This window comes from Cajanus cajan, chromosome 3 (assembly GCF_000230855.2).
Source record: "Cajanus cajan strain Asha chromosome 3, NIPB_CcT2T_4, whole genome shotgun sequence".
Taxonomy (NCBI): Eukaryota; Viridiplantae; Streptophyta; class Magnoliopsida; order Fabales; family Fabaceae; genus Cajanus; species Cajanus cajan.
The window spans coordinates 1,059,660-1,076,384 of NC_138519.1; the positions used below are offsets into that span (position 1 = coordinate 1,059,660).

Consider the following 16,725-nt stretch of genomic DNA (forward strand, 5'->3'; position numbering starts at 1 on the left):
AGAAATCATGGGACCAAATGGATGGACCCTAGATTATGAGGAAATATCACGAGGCTAGTCATTTTCATATACTAAGCATATATAACAAATAATAAAGAACACGTCCTATTTAACCGAAACTTATAATTATATCATAAATGCACAGAGGATGAATATTTTTCTCTCTTCTACAACCTGACACGGAGTAAAAATATTATAAAAAAAAAGAGAGCGCAGTTATATATATATATAGAGGAGGGTTCAAACGATACCGGTGTAACTTTTATGAAGTGTTATACCGCTCAATAACTTTATATTAAATGTGAATTTTGTAAATCCAACCGTTAGATTGAAAGTTCATATCTCTTAAATCATATATGTCAAATTTTATATTAATCTAAGATGATTTGATATTTCATTCTCATAAAACAAAATTGACATAATATATACATTTCAAAATATACTAAAATATGAATACTTTGATTACACCGGTGTCGTTTGAACCCTCTTCATATATATATATATATATATATATTATTAATATAAAGTATTTATCTAATTTTATTTATAATTAATCTTTATCAAGAATATCACTAAGTATTTTGAATAGATCATTTTTTTTTCATTCACAATGTTAAGCATATATATGAAATAGTTGAATATATATTTGAATATATCTTTTTTTTTTTACTTTTATTCTATTTTCTAAACTGAACTTTATTAAAAATTATTTGAAGTTAATTTCCATAATATAACATACATGTATAAAAATATATGTAGTTGAAAAATAAAAAATAAAATAGAAAATGCAAACATAAATTATATATAAATATATAAAATAAGTTTTTTTTTTATAAATATCATAGCATTATTGAGTTGATGAAAAATTTTAACATTGTTAATGAATAAATATTATACTTAATTATTATTAAACAAAACCTACATTTGAAAAAAAATATATTTAGTTTATTTATTAAATTATTAAATGTTTTAAAAAATCAAAAATGAAAAATGAAAAAAGAGGGTTATCATTCATTTCTTCTCTTTTTTTATTTAAAATAATAATAACATGGTGAATTTTGACTTTTAATTGTATTAAAAAAAATTAAATTTCATTCAAAATAAACATAATATATTGCTAAAATACTAGTTATTAAAATAACTTTATCATTCAAATCATTTCATCAAAAGTAAAAAAAATTCAAGAAAATATAAATTAAATGTGTTTTTTTTATCATTTGTTTTTTTTTAAGTATTTCAAGCAGTGTGAAAAAAAAAAAATAAACATAGGCGAGTTATAAAAAATTATAAATACTAATCTGTTTTCTTAAATAAAATTTTAAGACTTAAATAACTTTTTGATTCTACAACAAGATTGCTATTATTTTGATTCCTATATTTTTTTTGGTTTTGTTTTACTTGTAATATTTATTTTATTATAGTCCATGTCTTTGCTAAGCAGTGACATATATAGCTAATGAAAAATATATTTAATGTTTCAAATACTAGGAACTAAAATATATATATATATATATATATATATATATATATATATATAATATAAGAAATATTCATATCAAAACTTTACAATTTTATAGATCGAAACATTAATATTAAAGACATGCAAATGAAACATAGTAATATGGACCACAAGTTATTTAAGTCAAAATTTAAATAAGAGCAAAAGCAAAAGGTCAAACATATGCAAGTGTGAATACTTCCAACCAATAATGCATTATAATACTGACAAACACAATTCAAGACCATTTTTGCAGCTGAAAACACTTTATTCAAAAACTACACCATACTGCAGACATGGTAGTAACATGCTTGGTTTATTTGTATTATGCACACTTTTTCATGTCTAAGACTAAAGGTGTATTTAGATATTTACACTGTAAACTGACCTCTCAAGCTTGTTAATAGGGAAAAGGCCAACAGACATACAACAAGAGTAAATTAGTCATGAGTGTTGCACAAAATCCTTTTCAGCTCATGCTTCTGTTGAGCGGTAAGCCTTGATGGGAACATAACATCAAACTTGATTCTCAAGTTTCCTTTCTTTCCAGGTTCCTTTGAAATTGGCATTCCTTCATTTGGGACCACCAACACATAACCATGTTTCACAACTTTTGTTACTTCAATTGTGAGTTCTCTTCCATCCAAGGTTGTCATGTTCAGTGTCTTTCCCACTAGAGCCTCTAGAAGTAGGATTTTCTGTGTGACTACCAAATCATTTCCATCTCTTTTGAAAAATGCATGTGGTTTCTCATCCACCACAAAGATTAAATCATCAGGAGCAGTGTTTTCTGCTTGTTGGTTTCCTTTCCCTGGAAATGTTATTTTTGTGCCTTTCTTCCAACCAGGTTTGATGTCTATTTTCAAGACCTCTTCCACAGTCTTCAACTTGCTGCAAAAACCAAAAGAGGTATTTTGTGAAGCCCAAAGTACATGTTCCTAAGTAATTGGGAATAGAAAAAAAAAAAAAAAAAAAAAGGACAGATTTGACACAGTTTTGATTCACCTAGCCAAATCCACCAGAAAACAAACCTGAAACTCGAATCTTTACAAAACAACATATTTTATGGAACTTACTAAGTAAGAGTTTACTTTGTTTTATATAACTAAAATAAACATTAAGATGGCCAACGCAAATCCCAAAAGAATAAAAAAAATAACAAAGGATCTCCTCTTTCTCCACATGTATGCATGTAAACATGCGTGCCTGAACAGGTGTGTGTGATCAAGCCTAATCACTGAAAAGGCAAAAATAGAAAACAACCAAACCAGAAGTGTAATACCCAAATAGAAGAAAAGTAGGCTAATAAATCAAACAAGAGACAGTATCAAATGAGAAGAAAAAATGCTAATAAATCAAATAAGACAGAATATCAATTAAAATCTAAAAAACGGGAACAATCTCTATCACACTCTTTTGAAGACACTATCAATATAATTTTGACAATAATACAGTCAAATTTCTTGGAAACTGAGCTGTGGATTTTTTTTCTACAATGAAAAGATTCATGAGCCAAAAGATTGGGCAAGAATTCATCCATTGAAATACGGTATAATCCCAATTAATATCGTCCAGTTTTGTTCTGATACTTTCAGAATTATTAGCATTTCAATAACATCCAAATGAACTTTTTTTTATAAAATAAAATTAATTTATACAGAGCAATTAATGTTGAAACAAATCTACAACCAGACATGTTCACCAGCAGAACTAACAAAATTACAAAATTACTCATCTAAATTCAAATTTCACCGGTAATGCAAGGATTAATCAATACAAGAAGTTGAAAAGGAAGAAACAAATTACCCAAATTCATGAGGAACAGTCCTTGAGATCCTCAACTTCCTTTTGCAACCTCTGTAAAGCTCCTCAAGGGTACACACCAACTTGGTCTCAACCACCCCAACTTTCTCATCCTTGGGGACCCTAACACCCACATCACTTTTCTCAGTCACCTTCGTAGAATTGAGGGGATAGTGGCCATAGAAATCATAGATCTGGCGCTTCTTGGGGTCGCTGAGAACATCATAAGCCTCAGAAACCTGCTTGAACTTTGCTTCAGCTTCTTCTTTGGTAATTTGGTGCTGTTGGTGACTTTTATCTGGGTGCCACTTCATGGCCAACCTCTTATACGCCCTCTTCAGTTCCTCATCGGTAGCATTTCGGTTCACCTTGAGGATCTTGTAGTAGTCCCCTGCACCCATCAAAATTCAGCACAATTGTGTGTCAAAAAAGTTTGTTTTTTTATGTGGTTTCTTGGGTTTAGAGAGGAAAAACAAGGTTATGGTTTGACTCTGTGCAGAAGGGTATGTGAGTAATGAGTCCTCTAGTGGTAGCTGTGAAGGGAAGAAAATGCTAAATGCAGACGCGCAAAAGTGGCAGAAATCACGTTCAGTTTAGAGATAACAGGGGAGAGAAACACTGAAATGAAACAGAGAGATAGATTAGAGTTTAAGGTTGGACTTGGACACTTGACTTGGGTGCTGATGGCTAAGAGATAAAATCTCAATATTGTATTTTGATTTTTGAAATTTTTGGGAGAAGATAGTGGCTAGTGAGTGTTCTAATAGTAGTTGTACCGTGTGGACAAAAATGTTCAACAAGATCTAATATATAATGGCAAATAGTATGGAGAAAATTTTGAAGGGTTAACTGTATTTTTGGTTTTCATAGTTTCATTATTTTGTGTATTTGGGAACTTCAATTTCTTTGTTTTGTAAATTTGATCTTTCACTCTTTTGGTAATTTTAATTGTATTTTTGTTCTTCATAGTTATTTTGTGTATTTGGTAAGTTTAATTTCATTCTTTTGTGAATTTGATATTTTATTCTCTTAAATGTGTAATTTTAGGTGTATGAATATTATATTTATTTATTTATTTTAAACAATATATCTATAATAATTAAATATAATAAAAATATTTATTATGTTTAAATAAAATTATTTATAAAATATACATTTATTTATTTAAATAATAATAATACTAATAATTTATTTATTTATTTTTAAACAAAATTATCCACGATAAAAATAATCGACTTTCATTCTACTTTTTTTTTCTCTTATCAAATAACTTATTTTTATTTTATTCTTTTATATTTTTCTACACCTTTTCTTTTCTTTTTCTTTATTTCTTTTTATCTTTATCGAACACAGTGTAAAAGTCTACAAAAAGAAATTAGTTTAATTGGTTGTTGGTTGAGGTACAAGTGTTGTAAAGCTTTTGTACCATATTTATATTTTTTGTTTTGGAGACCCAAATTCAGGTTCATTTGAAAATCTCAATTTGTTATTTCTCAATAAAGGGAGCATTGAGATGTGTGCATGTAAATTATAACGTATATCTAAATTTGCTATAAATGTCTAGTTTTTTTTTAAATAACTAAATGTATAGTTAATTAATAAATAAAAAAGACTACACTTTTTTTTATTAATAATGCACTTTTTTTATTAATAAAACTACAAATTTGAAATAATGAAGATTAACTTTGTAAAATGTATTTTTTTAATTATTTTTCTTTCATTAAAATTACACCCATGATATCATAATTCAAATTTAAAATTCTGCACATTATTACCATTTTTTCACCATTGTATTGATCTTAATTTTTTCTTTTAATAATCATGATATCTACCAGAAGCAACAATTTATCTCCATCAACTAACCTAGAGATTCTTTGTAAAAAAGGTACAAAAATAGGAGATCAGGATTATATTGACGTTGACATTGACATTATATTTTCGAGAAAAATTGTTCCCAAGATATGGAAATGATGCACAATTAGTTATCCAGATTTGAAATTTAAGTACCATTTGATTGGGAACTTAATAAAATTAATTTTGAACCATTACATTGTGTTCAAATTATATTCACCAAAGGAGTGTACCGTCATGAATCATAAAAAATCAATTTTGACCTTAAGCTAAGCAGGGTTAACTTAAACCCCGTTTGTTGACACGGTTTTGCTCTACACTGCCACTCTGGAAACATCTTTTTAAATAGTACATGTAACATCTTCTTTTTCTGATGCATTGAACATTTATTTAACCGCATTGATGAAGTTGACAAGTTAAGAAAAAAAAATGGAGAATTACAGGCGAGAAATATCTGGAAGTTAGGTTATGGGAGGAATTGAAGTCACAATATATAATAATAATTTAAAAAACAAAAAACATTAGATAGTAACATAGTCATTACACACTTAGTTCTTGGTAAGAATGATTTATTTAATAGAAAATTTATGTTGGATCTTTATCATATAAAAAAATTGGCCAGATCATAAACTAAAAATACTATGAGAAAGAAAAGTATTATAATGCAAACGTGCAATGGAGTCGGTGGTTGCGAATAGCTGGAGTGATAAGAAAGAGACGTAGCACCACCAATCATGACGTATATTTCTCTACCAAGAGTTTCCTTCCAAAACAAGAGGGTCTCCGTCGGAATGTGGACGTTAGTCCAAGGGGATCTTCTCAAAGAGAAACAACTTGGAAAGATCATGTATTCTAAGTTTGCATTGTTATCAATCTCTTTTAAGGGTGTGTTTGTTTCATTTGAAAATTAGAAATAATTGTACTTAGGTACAGAAACAAACAATAGTATGACACAATTCATCAATTATTAGTATTAGTATTAGTATCATATTTGTCATGGAGACACACAGTACAGTACAAGACAGTACTTGATTTATTTTTTTATTTTATTTTATAAATATAATTATATTAATTAAACTATGATCATTATAATTATCATAATTTAAAAATTCAAATTGATAAAAAATATTTTGATTCAAATTTGTAGAAGATTGAAATTAAAATTATTTTAAATTAAGCTAATTAATTTATTCAAAAGGACATAACTAAAATAACTAATATAATTATTTCTTTTAAATTGAAATATAAAAAAACGATTCACACTATTTAACAAATTAGTTAAGAAACTAGAAAAGAATGGATTGTCATGTGTTACACCACGTGTAAAATCTTATGTGTCATCATGCAATGACCTATTTGGTCATCTTGGTCATTAAGGCATATTTTGAATCCACATGTTAATATTGGTCCACTTAGTCACATCGACTGTAGAGACTCTAAACCTTGGTCACCGAGATACGTAACCATCACACCTTGATAATACTTAAGGTTCTTCCACACTTATCGACTCACTCGGTCACGTCGACTACCGAGAAGCCAAGACTCCATAATGTGTGATCTAACCAACTCATATGGGTACCATTATGTTTCAGCTGTCTCAACTATCTTGATCATTGAGAAACACGGTACTTGTCCTCAACGATAACCTCTATCAACTCGACAAACTCGAAGGCCAAGTGTGTCAAGACGAAGACATGATTAAACTTTGTTATATGGTGGATTACATGATTAACGAAGAAAGTATGTGAGATTAAGGAATTATCCGTCATTAGCAATCACATTACCTAATTGGTAATCAGAGAACAAGGCCCACCGAATCCAAGTCCATTATGGTCGGTATAAATAGTCATATGAAACGAGATAAAACTATTGTTGATTTAATACTATTATAGATATTCGTGTTTATCCTGACTTAAGCATCGGAGTGTCTTTTATATATATCTCTCCCCTTATCTCTTGACTCGGAGCTCTCGTTCAGTCTCAATATACCTAGACTACCATGTGAAGATTACTAGTATGTCCCTAGTTAACATTTTAGGACGATCTATTTAAGCTTTTCTTTTTAAAAAAATGTTTTATTTTATAAAATAAACTATTTTATTTTGTGTTTATTTAAATTCATTTTTTTAAACAGATTTTTAAAAAGTTAAATTACATTTTTGACCCTTCTATTTTTTTTCTATATGTGATTTTATAGACATTTAGTTTCCTATTTTAATAAATATGAAATTTCAATGATTCATTTTGATGTTCATTAATTGTTAAATTTTGACATTGTATAATAATTTATTATCATTTAAGTGACATAATATTTAATAATGTAACATATAAGAATAGAAATTCAAAAATAACATACAAAATATCTTCGTTTATATTTATTTTTATGAGTAGTTGGTATTTATTTTATTAAAAAAAATATTTATATTTTATTTGTTTTTTATTTATAAATTTCATATTGCTAAATATATAATATCTCTTAAATAGGAATAAATGTTAAAACTTAAAAATTAATAGATAATGTCATTTTGGTAGGGGATCGAAATTCAGTATTATCAAACTCATATCAACTAAATGTTTTTATTTTAAAATAGAGTAACTAAAATTACAAGTTAATAAAAATAGAGACTAAAAATACAATTTAACATTTTTAAAATCTTATCTTTTCTATATATAGTTTTCATGCATTGACATTTTCTCATTCATTATATTGAATTTGAACAAAATGTTCAAATTTATGATATTCATTAATTAGTAGAAATTAACTCCAATTGGTGGGTTAGTCCGTTGTCCCGCTAGGTCAAGTTAGGTTGAATTCCTTGCTTTTATGTCCAAAAAAAATTCGTCAATTTGACATAGCCAAACACATCAATCAAGTTTAGGGATGGCAATGGGGCCCCATGGGGGCGGGTAATAGTAAACTCGCCCCTGCCCCGCTGAATGAAAATTGGCCTCATACCCACCTCATATTCGCGCGGGTATCCATTAAGTGGGTATCCTGAATTTTTTGAATACCCACGGATATCCATGGATATTTATAAAATTTTTAAGAAATTAAAAAAATTATATTACAAATAATTTTAAGTTTATATTTTAATGTCATTGAAATATTAAAAATAAAAATTCAATGTTAATTTTGAACTTTTATTTAACGTTAATTTTGTTGAAATAATAATAAAAATTTAAGATAATCAATAACATAAAATACATCAATCTCACAAGTAAGTTAAAGTCTCATCATAAAGCTACAATAATTCAATCTCATAATTCCAAATGAAAGTAAACAACTTAAAATACATAAATCTTATTAGTCCAATCAAAGCTAGAAAATTAATCAAATTACATCAAACATAATTTTATAACATGCTTAATACATGTCGGTAACTTCATCAACCTCACTTTTGTAAGAAAATAAGATGAGAGTGTAATTTTAGGGTTATGTAGTACAAGGATAATTAGGAAATTTAAGAAATAATATTAAACGGGTACCCGCGAGTATGAATATCATCATACCCGCTGTGACACCCTTACTACCCCAACACATATATAATATAATTTAATTAAGAAGAATAAACTTTCAAAGGGTTCGTAAAAGGGTTCACATAAAACTTCAAAACTGTTCTTTCTTCAATATAAGAAAATGACTGAAAAATAAAACTTGAAAGATAAAATTTAAGAGTTTACAATTTTAAAATCATTTATTACAATACCAAATCCATATAAATATTCTGTCCTAGAAATCATCTGCCCCGATATCACACTATCAGAGCATTCCCATAATTTAACTGTTGGCATTCTAGATGTCACTCGTAGCCGGATCTTCTTCACCTAAAATATCCACAGTTTATACGGTGAGAAAAGAAAATATCTATATGCAAAGTACATACAAACACATCACAATATAATCTCATCATAATTCATTATTTAATAATAAAAAAATATATATATATATATATATATATATATATATCAATCATTCATCATCTTCACATCTCAATTCACATTTAACATATCTCATTTCACATACATATCTCAATCCATCATAATCCACACCAATTATACAATTTACAACATCATTTCCATATCCATAATTCATGTCAATCTTACAATTAACAATATCATTTCCACATCCATAACTCACACCAATCTTACAATTAACACTATGCCAAGACCTCGCCACATCTGACACAAGTGATACAGGTTAATTGCCTCTCACACCAAACCAGGGTCACGCCCTCCCTGTAGCATCACTTACCCAGGGGCCGTGCCATCCCTAGTCATTAAGGAGTACGCTCGTCCCTGAAGCATCACCTACCCAGGGTTCGTATCATCCCTGATCATCCGGGAGTACGCTCGTCCCTGAAACATCAACTACACAGGGTTCGTATCATCCCTGATCATCCAGGAGTACGCTCGTCCCTAAAGCATCAACTACCAGGGTTCGTATCATCCTTGATCCTTTAGTGTGAGGAACCACAATCACATTACAATCCACACAATCTCTTGCAATTAACCTTATGCCAGGGCTGCCATAATTGACATAAGTGGTGTGTGTTAACTATCTTACTCATCCCACACCATGCTAGGGTCACGCCCTCCCTGTAGCACCACTTACCCAGGGGCCGTGTCATCCCTAGTCACTGATGTGAGGCACCACAATCACAATAATAATCACATCCATACAACATCTCATCTCATCTCATAATTCAAATTCACATCACATACACAATTCCACCTCACATACACAACAGATAAGCCCAACAAAATAAGCCCAACAAAATAAGGGTTTACACACCCCTCAAGCAATTCACATCAACATCATTCGTTCTTATCAATCAATACAATAATAACATTCATAAATTAATATAATTTTAACACCAACAGTGAAACCCCCAATTGTTCCAAAACCTAACTCACAGGCACTTTTCTACAGTTTCGTTCTCCCTCTCAGATCATCATTCTTACAAATTAAATATGTATTTCTAATCCTCAACACATACAAAATCTACTAGGATCATCAATTTCTCAAACAGAAATATTCCAATTTTCCCAAAACCTAGATTACAGGCACTTTTCTATAATTTCGTTCTCTCTCCTAGAGCATCATTTTTACAAATAAATCATACATTCATAATCCTAAATTCATATAAAATCACATAAAACCAAGAATTCTCCAAACAGAAATAATTATAAAATTAGGGTTCTTCCTCTACCCAACTCTACATATAAATAATTCCCTTTTCTCCCGTACCTGGATAAATAGGAACTAGGGCATAACATCCACCTCTCTTTCCTTAAACAGGAACGGAAACTAAAACTGGGACAGAACCTCATCCTCTGAGTTCCTCTTGGTCTTCAGAGAGAAGAAGAGAAAAGGAAGAGAGAACAGAAGAGAAGAGAGAGTGAGAATGAGAGGTGTCAAGAAACGAGAGGATTTGAGGCCTATTTATAGGATTTTCGCCCACCTACCACTACGGCCCGTTCCAAAATCAGAACGGCCCGTTCTGGGCCCTTCAAACCTACGTAAATTTTTCAACTGGAACGGCCCGTTCCAAAATCGGAACGGCCCGTTCTAAAACTCAGCAGAACGACCTGTTCTCCCTCTGGAACGGCCTGTTCTACAAAGAGAACGCCCCGTTCTCCAAGCAGAACGACCCGTTCTACTTGGAGAACGGCCCGTTCCAAGCCCGTTCTGAAGCAACACAGAATAACATATTTACATCCTTTGGAACGGCCCGTTTCACCTTTGGAACGGCCCGTTCTGGTAACCAAAAATACCCCTAAACTTTTAATAAATTTATGAAAATACCCATAATAATAATAAAAAAATTGGGGTGTTACAATACTCCCCTCCTTTAAGAAATTTCGTCCCCGAAATTTTTGTAATGGTAGACTCCTCGCTTCTTACTTTCTAATCCTTATGCAACCTCACTACCTTACTGATATACAACTCTATCAATTTCATCAAAGGATTTCTAAGGATAAGACAAGTAAACTTGGTGAGTCTATCCACTAGAATCCAAATAAAATCTATCTCTTAAGCGTCTCATACAAACTCACCACTAAGGTCTATCCACTTACTATCTCACTTCCAAAATGGGGCGTCTAAGTGCTACAAAATTCCAAAAGACTTCTAGCATACTAACCACGAGTATACAATTGCTTTACTCCTCTCTTCATCTTAGGTCGCTACACTTCCGTTGCGCCACTCTGATACATCGTAGTAGCTCTTAAATGAATGCTAAGAGTACTCTTACGTCCTTTTTCTAATATCATCTTTCTTAATTTGAGTTTACTAAGCATATAGATTTTATTCTTGAACTCCAAAACACCATCAACCTCCACTCGCAAGGGTCTTTTATGTCCTTTCTAATCTCTTGCTCACTTGGATTACTAACAAAGGATCTTAACTCCTGGTTCCTCTAATCTCATCCATTAATCCGCTAGTTACTTTCAACATAAATAGTTCAATGCTCCTAGGGGTAATCTTACACATCAAGCATAAGTTTCTAAATTCTGCAATCAAATTCAATCCTTAAATTATAATAATAAATTGGTGATCATCATAATCAAGATATCTGCCACAATATTGTTTTTACTTTTATGATCATCTATAAAGATCAAGCACCTAAGCATAAGTTAACTAGATATACATATCAGATCACTAATTTTACTACTCCATCTATACCCAATTCAAACTCTTATTCATCTCCTTATCTCATAGTCTCATATCTTGTCACCAAAATTATGCTTCTCCAATTTCCTTCAACAATCCATTCATTACTCAAGTCATAATTAGTCTCACACTACTAAAGGAAACCTTATAAGTCAATCTTAAATCTCTAATTTGAGCCAAAAGGATTCATCTCTCTAATCATAAGGGAAGATAAATATAAAGGTTTCCTACACAAAACATCGGTCACCATAATAGCTTTACTCAATTAACAACTAAGTTTGAAATATTAATCCTATAGAAATTAAACCATCTCTTTTGTCATCTAATTAACTCCTTCAGTCAACAGATAATTAAGGCTCTAACGATCAATAAATACCTAAGCTTAGAATCATATACGTAGTGTCTCCAAATCTTAGTATAAATATTAAAGTTGTTAACTCAAGGTCATGGATAAGAAAATTCTTCTCATGAATTTTCAATTGCCTAAAATCATAGCCTACTACCTTTCCTTCTTGCCACAACACTCCTCCTAAACCTATCTTTAGAAGCATAACTATATATCACAAAAGACATACTAAAATCTAATAGTATTAACGTTAGTCAATCTTTCCTTCTCATTTGTTATCCCATACAAAGGAAACTCTTTCCTAGTCAATCCAGTCAAAGGTAAAAGTAAGTGACTCAGAGAAGTAACCGACAAAATGCTTTGGTAGTTTAAAAAAAATAATCATAGGTCCAGGAATTCCAAATATAAATAAACCTTTCGAACTACTACTGATTCCAAGGGTAGGCAAGAGACAACCTAGTGAACTGAAACGTCTTAATAACCAGAGGAAAGAAGGCAAAAGCGATTCTCGTAGTGATAGCAGTTTAAACCATGAACAACTATCTTAAAAATTTACTCAATAAATTTTCCTATAAACTATCCAATAAAACTCCTAATTTTACTAATTGACTCAGGTATCTCTCACTTAAGCACAACTTTTATCTTCATACTTAACTCTAATATGATGATATCACATCCTAAGGTTAATCTCATTAACTCACAAACATCCACTAATTGATCCATAAGGTCACATATTCGCATATCAAATCATATTAGAATACCTCCTTCATCCCTAAGCATGTATGATCATCGTTTACACCATATATCATGTACATGAATCAATCATATCATTCTAATCAACCTTTCAATGACCAAACCTCAAAACCACCAAATCCATTTTTATCCTTGTTATGCCTAAAATCTCAAAAACATCATGACAACATATATCTACCTGACACAGAGTTATACTCATCCAAATGATTTCAGACCTACCTCAAACGAAAGCTAAGTGAATAAGCTACCACTCTTATGAAGACATAAGATTTCAAAAATATCATCTTCTTAGCTAAAAATTCAAAAATCACTTCAAGTATATTCAGCGCTTACAACTAAACTTCTGATCACCAAAGCAGTCATAACTAAAGTTCTAGACCTCCGTTTTATCTTTTTCAAGTTCCATTGGAAAGATAATATCCAAAGTCACATTCTTCATGAAGACCACAAAAATCTAATTCTGTCAATACGATACTCATACTGTCACAACAAAACTACAACGAAAATATCTTCTACACCAAATAGCAATAGTGTATCAATATATCTAATGCCACAAAAATACCTCAACTCTTCCAAACTCACACCTCAATTTCCATTCAAGCCTCTCATTACAATCCTAACCAAAACAACTCACATGCTACCTAAACCATAAATGGTTAACATGCCAGTACTAACACTCAAGGGAATTACCGTCATTTCAATCTCTCACCAAGGAGACAACCACCTTAGATTCAACCGCTACAACTATAGATGTCAGAAACTCCACCAATCGCAAACACTTAGTACACTCGACAAATCAATGTATCATTCACATCTAATGTTCTAATAGTTCTAGTTGGCTTGCACAAGGCTCCGTCCACTATTACCGGCACATGTGCTCGCAACACGAGCGATACTATTCAACCACTACTTCTTACATAAGTAAGAAGTATCAAAACCAATGAGTAATCATCAACTAAGCTATATCATGTCTTTCAGTCAAATTCTGAGAAAACAATTCATAGGTACGACACTAACAACATAAGAGAACATCATCATCATATCATTATCTTCATCCTAAAGCAAAACATTTAGAGTACACAATAACAACAAACATAATCAATCATTATACTAACATATCAATAAGTTTCACAATTCATTTCATCATTCATCTACCAAACAAACATAGTAGACTCATAACTCACGGTCGATTGGATCGACCTGCTCTGATACCACTAAATGTGACACCCTTACTACCCCAACACATATATAATATAATTTAATTAAGAAGAATAAACTTTCAAAGGGTTCGTAAAAGGGTTCACATAAAACTTCAAAACTGTTCTTTCTTCAATATAAGAAAATGACTGAAAAATAAAACTTGAAAGATAAAAATTTAAGAGTTTACAATTTTAAAATCATTTATTACAATACCAAATCCATATAAATATTCTGTCCTAGAAATCATCTGCCCCGATGTCACACTATCAGAGCATTCCCATAATTTAACTGTTGGCATTCTAGATGCCACTCGTAGCCGGATCTTCTTCACCTAAAATATCCACAGTTTATACGGTGAGAAAAGAAAATATCTATATGCAAAGTACATACAAACACATCACAATATAATCTCATCATAATTCATTATTTAATAATATATATATATATATATATATATATATATATATATATATCAATCATTCATCATCTTCACATCTCAATTCACATTTAACATATCTCATTTCACATACATATCTCAATCCATCATAATCCACACCAATTATACAATTTCCATATCCATAATTCATGTCAATCTTACAATTAACAATATCATTTCCACATCCATAACTCACACCAATCTTACAATTAACACTATGTCAAGACCTCGCCACATCTGACACAAGTGATACAGGTTAATTGCCTCTCACACCAAACCAGGGTCACGCCCTCCCTGTAGCATCACTTACCTAGGGGTCGTGCCATCCCTAGTCATTAAGGAGTACGCTCGTCCCTGAAGCATCACCTACCCAGGGTTCGTATCATCCCTGATCATCCGGGAGTACGCTCGTCCCTGAAATATCAACTACCCAGGGTTCGTATCATCCCTGATCATCCAGGAGTACGCTCGTCCCTGAAGCATCAACTACCGGGGTTCGTATCATCCTTGATCCTTTAGTGTGAGGAACCACAATCACATTACAATCCACACAATCTCTTGCAATTAACCCTATGTCAGGGCTGCCATAATTGACATAAGTGGTGTGTGTTAACTGTCTTACTCATCCCACACCATGCTAGGGTCACGCCCTCCCTGTAGCACCACTTACCCAGGGGCCGTGCCATCCCTAGTCACTGATGTGAGGCACCACAATCACAATCATAATCACATCCATACAACATCTCATCTCATAATTCAAATTCACATCACGTACACAATTCCACCTCACATACACAACAGATAAGCCCAACAAAATAAGGGTTTACACACCCCTCAAGCAATTCACATCAACATCATTCATTCTTATCAATCAATACAATAATAACATTCATAAATTAATATAATTTTAACACCAACAGTGAAACCCCCAATTGTTCCAAAACCTAACTCACAGGCACTTTTCTACAGTTTCGTTCTCCCTCTCAGATCATCATTCTTACAAATTAAATATGTATTTCTAATCCTCAACACATACAAAATCTACTAGGATCATCAATTTCTCAAACAGAAATATTCCAATTTTTCCAAAACCTAGATTACAGGCACTTTTCTATAATTTCGTTCTCTCTCCCAGAGCATCATTTTTACAAATAAATCATACATTCATAATCCTAAGTTCATATAGAATCACATAAAACCAAGAATTCTCCAAACAGAAATAATTATAAAATTAGGGTTCTTCCTCTACCCAACTCTACATATAAATAATTCTCTTTTCCCCCGTACCTGGATAAATAGGAACTAGGGCATAACCTCCACCTCTCTTTCCTTAAACAGGAACGGAAACTAAAACTGGGGCAGAACCTCATCCTCTGAGTTCCTCTTGGTCTTCAGAGAGAAGAAGAGGAAAGGAAGAGAGAACAGAAGAGAAGAGAGAGTGAGAATGAGAGGTGTCAAGAAATGAGAGGATTTGAGGCCTATTTATAGGATTTTTCGCCCACCTACCACTACGGCCCGTTCCAGAATCAGAACGGCCCGTTCTGGGCCCTTCAAACCTACGTAATTTTTTCAACTGGAACGGCCCGTTCTAAAACTCAGCAGAACGACCTGTTCTCCCTCTGGAACGACCTGTTCTACAAGGAGAACGTCCCGTTCTCGAAGAAGAATGACCCGTTCTACTTGGAGAACGGCCCGTTCCAAGCCCGTTCTGAAGCAACGCAGAATAACATATTTACATCCTTTGGAACGGCCCGTTCCACCTTTGGAACGGCCCGTTCTGGTAACCAAAAATACCCCTAAACTTTTAATAAATTTACGAAAATACCCATAATAATAATAATAAAAAATGGGGTGTTACACCCGCCCCCGCCCCATTTATAAACGGATAAAAAATTATCCGTCCCCATTATCCGCGCGCGGGTACCCAATTAGCCTATCCATTTATTATTCGTAGCGGATTTTATCCACAAATACCTGCGGGTGCGGATATTTTTGTCATCCCTAATCAAGTTAGACTAAGCCAATAAAAAATAAAAATTAAGCTCAATAGGTACTAGACATATTTAGTCTGATGCTATTTTTATTTTTTTCCTTTCAAAATAAAATGTAAAATTATTAAATGAATAATTATTTTGAATTATTTATATATATATAGGGATGGCAAC

The 16,725-nt window shown here is 31.8% G+C and overlaps 1 protein-coding gene across 1 annotated transcript; it reads right to left on the minus strand.

Annotated features, from left to right (window-relative positions):
* Positions 1-1,688: 1,688 nt before the first annotated feature.
* Positions 1,689-4,089, minus strand: LOC109817996 (uncharacterized). Its single transcript, XM_020383367.3, has 2 exons — positions 3,305-4,089; positions 1,689-2,389 (listed from the first exon to the last, which is right to left on the minus strand). The coding sequence occupies exons 1-2, from the start codon at positions 3,700-3,702 to the stop codon at positions 1,939-1,941; spliced, it is 849 nt and encodes a 282-aa protein (XP_020238956.1). The 5' UTR covers positions 3,703-4,089; the 3' UTR covers positions 1,689-1,938.
* Positions 4,090-16,725: the final 12,636 nt, after the last annotated feature.

Coding starts and splice junctions, on each gene's coding strand:
- LOC109817996 (XM_020383367.3), bottom strand. CDS start 3,702: ATGGGTGCAGGGGACTACTACAAGATCCTCAAGGTGAACCGAAATGCT. Junction 2,390..3,304: donor ACTGTTCCTCATGAATTTGG/GTAATTTGTTTC, acceptor TGGTTTTTGCAG/CAAGTTGAAGACTGTGGAAG.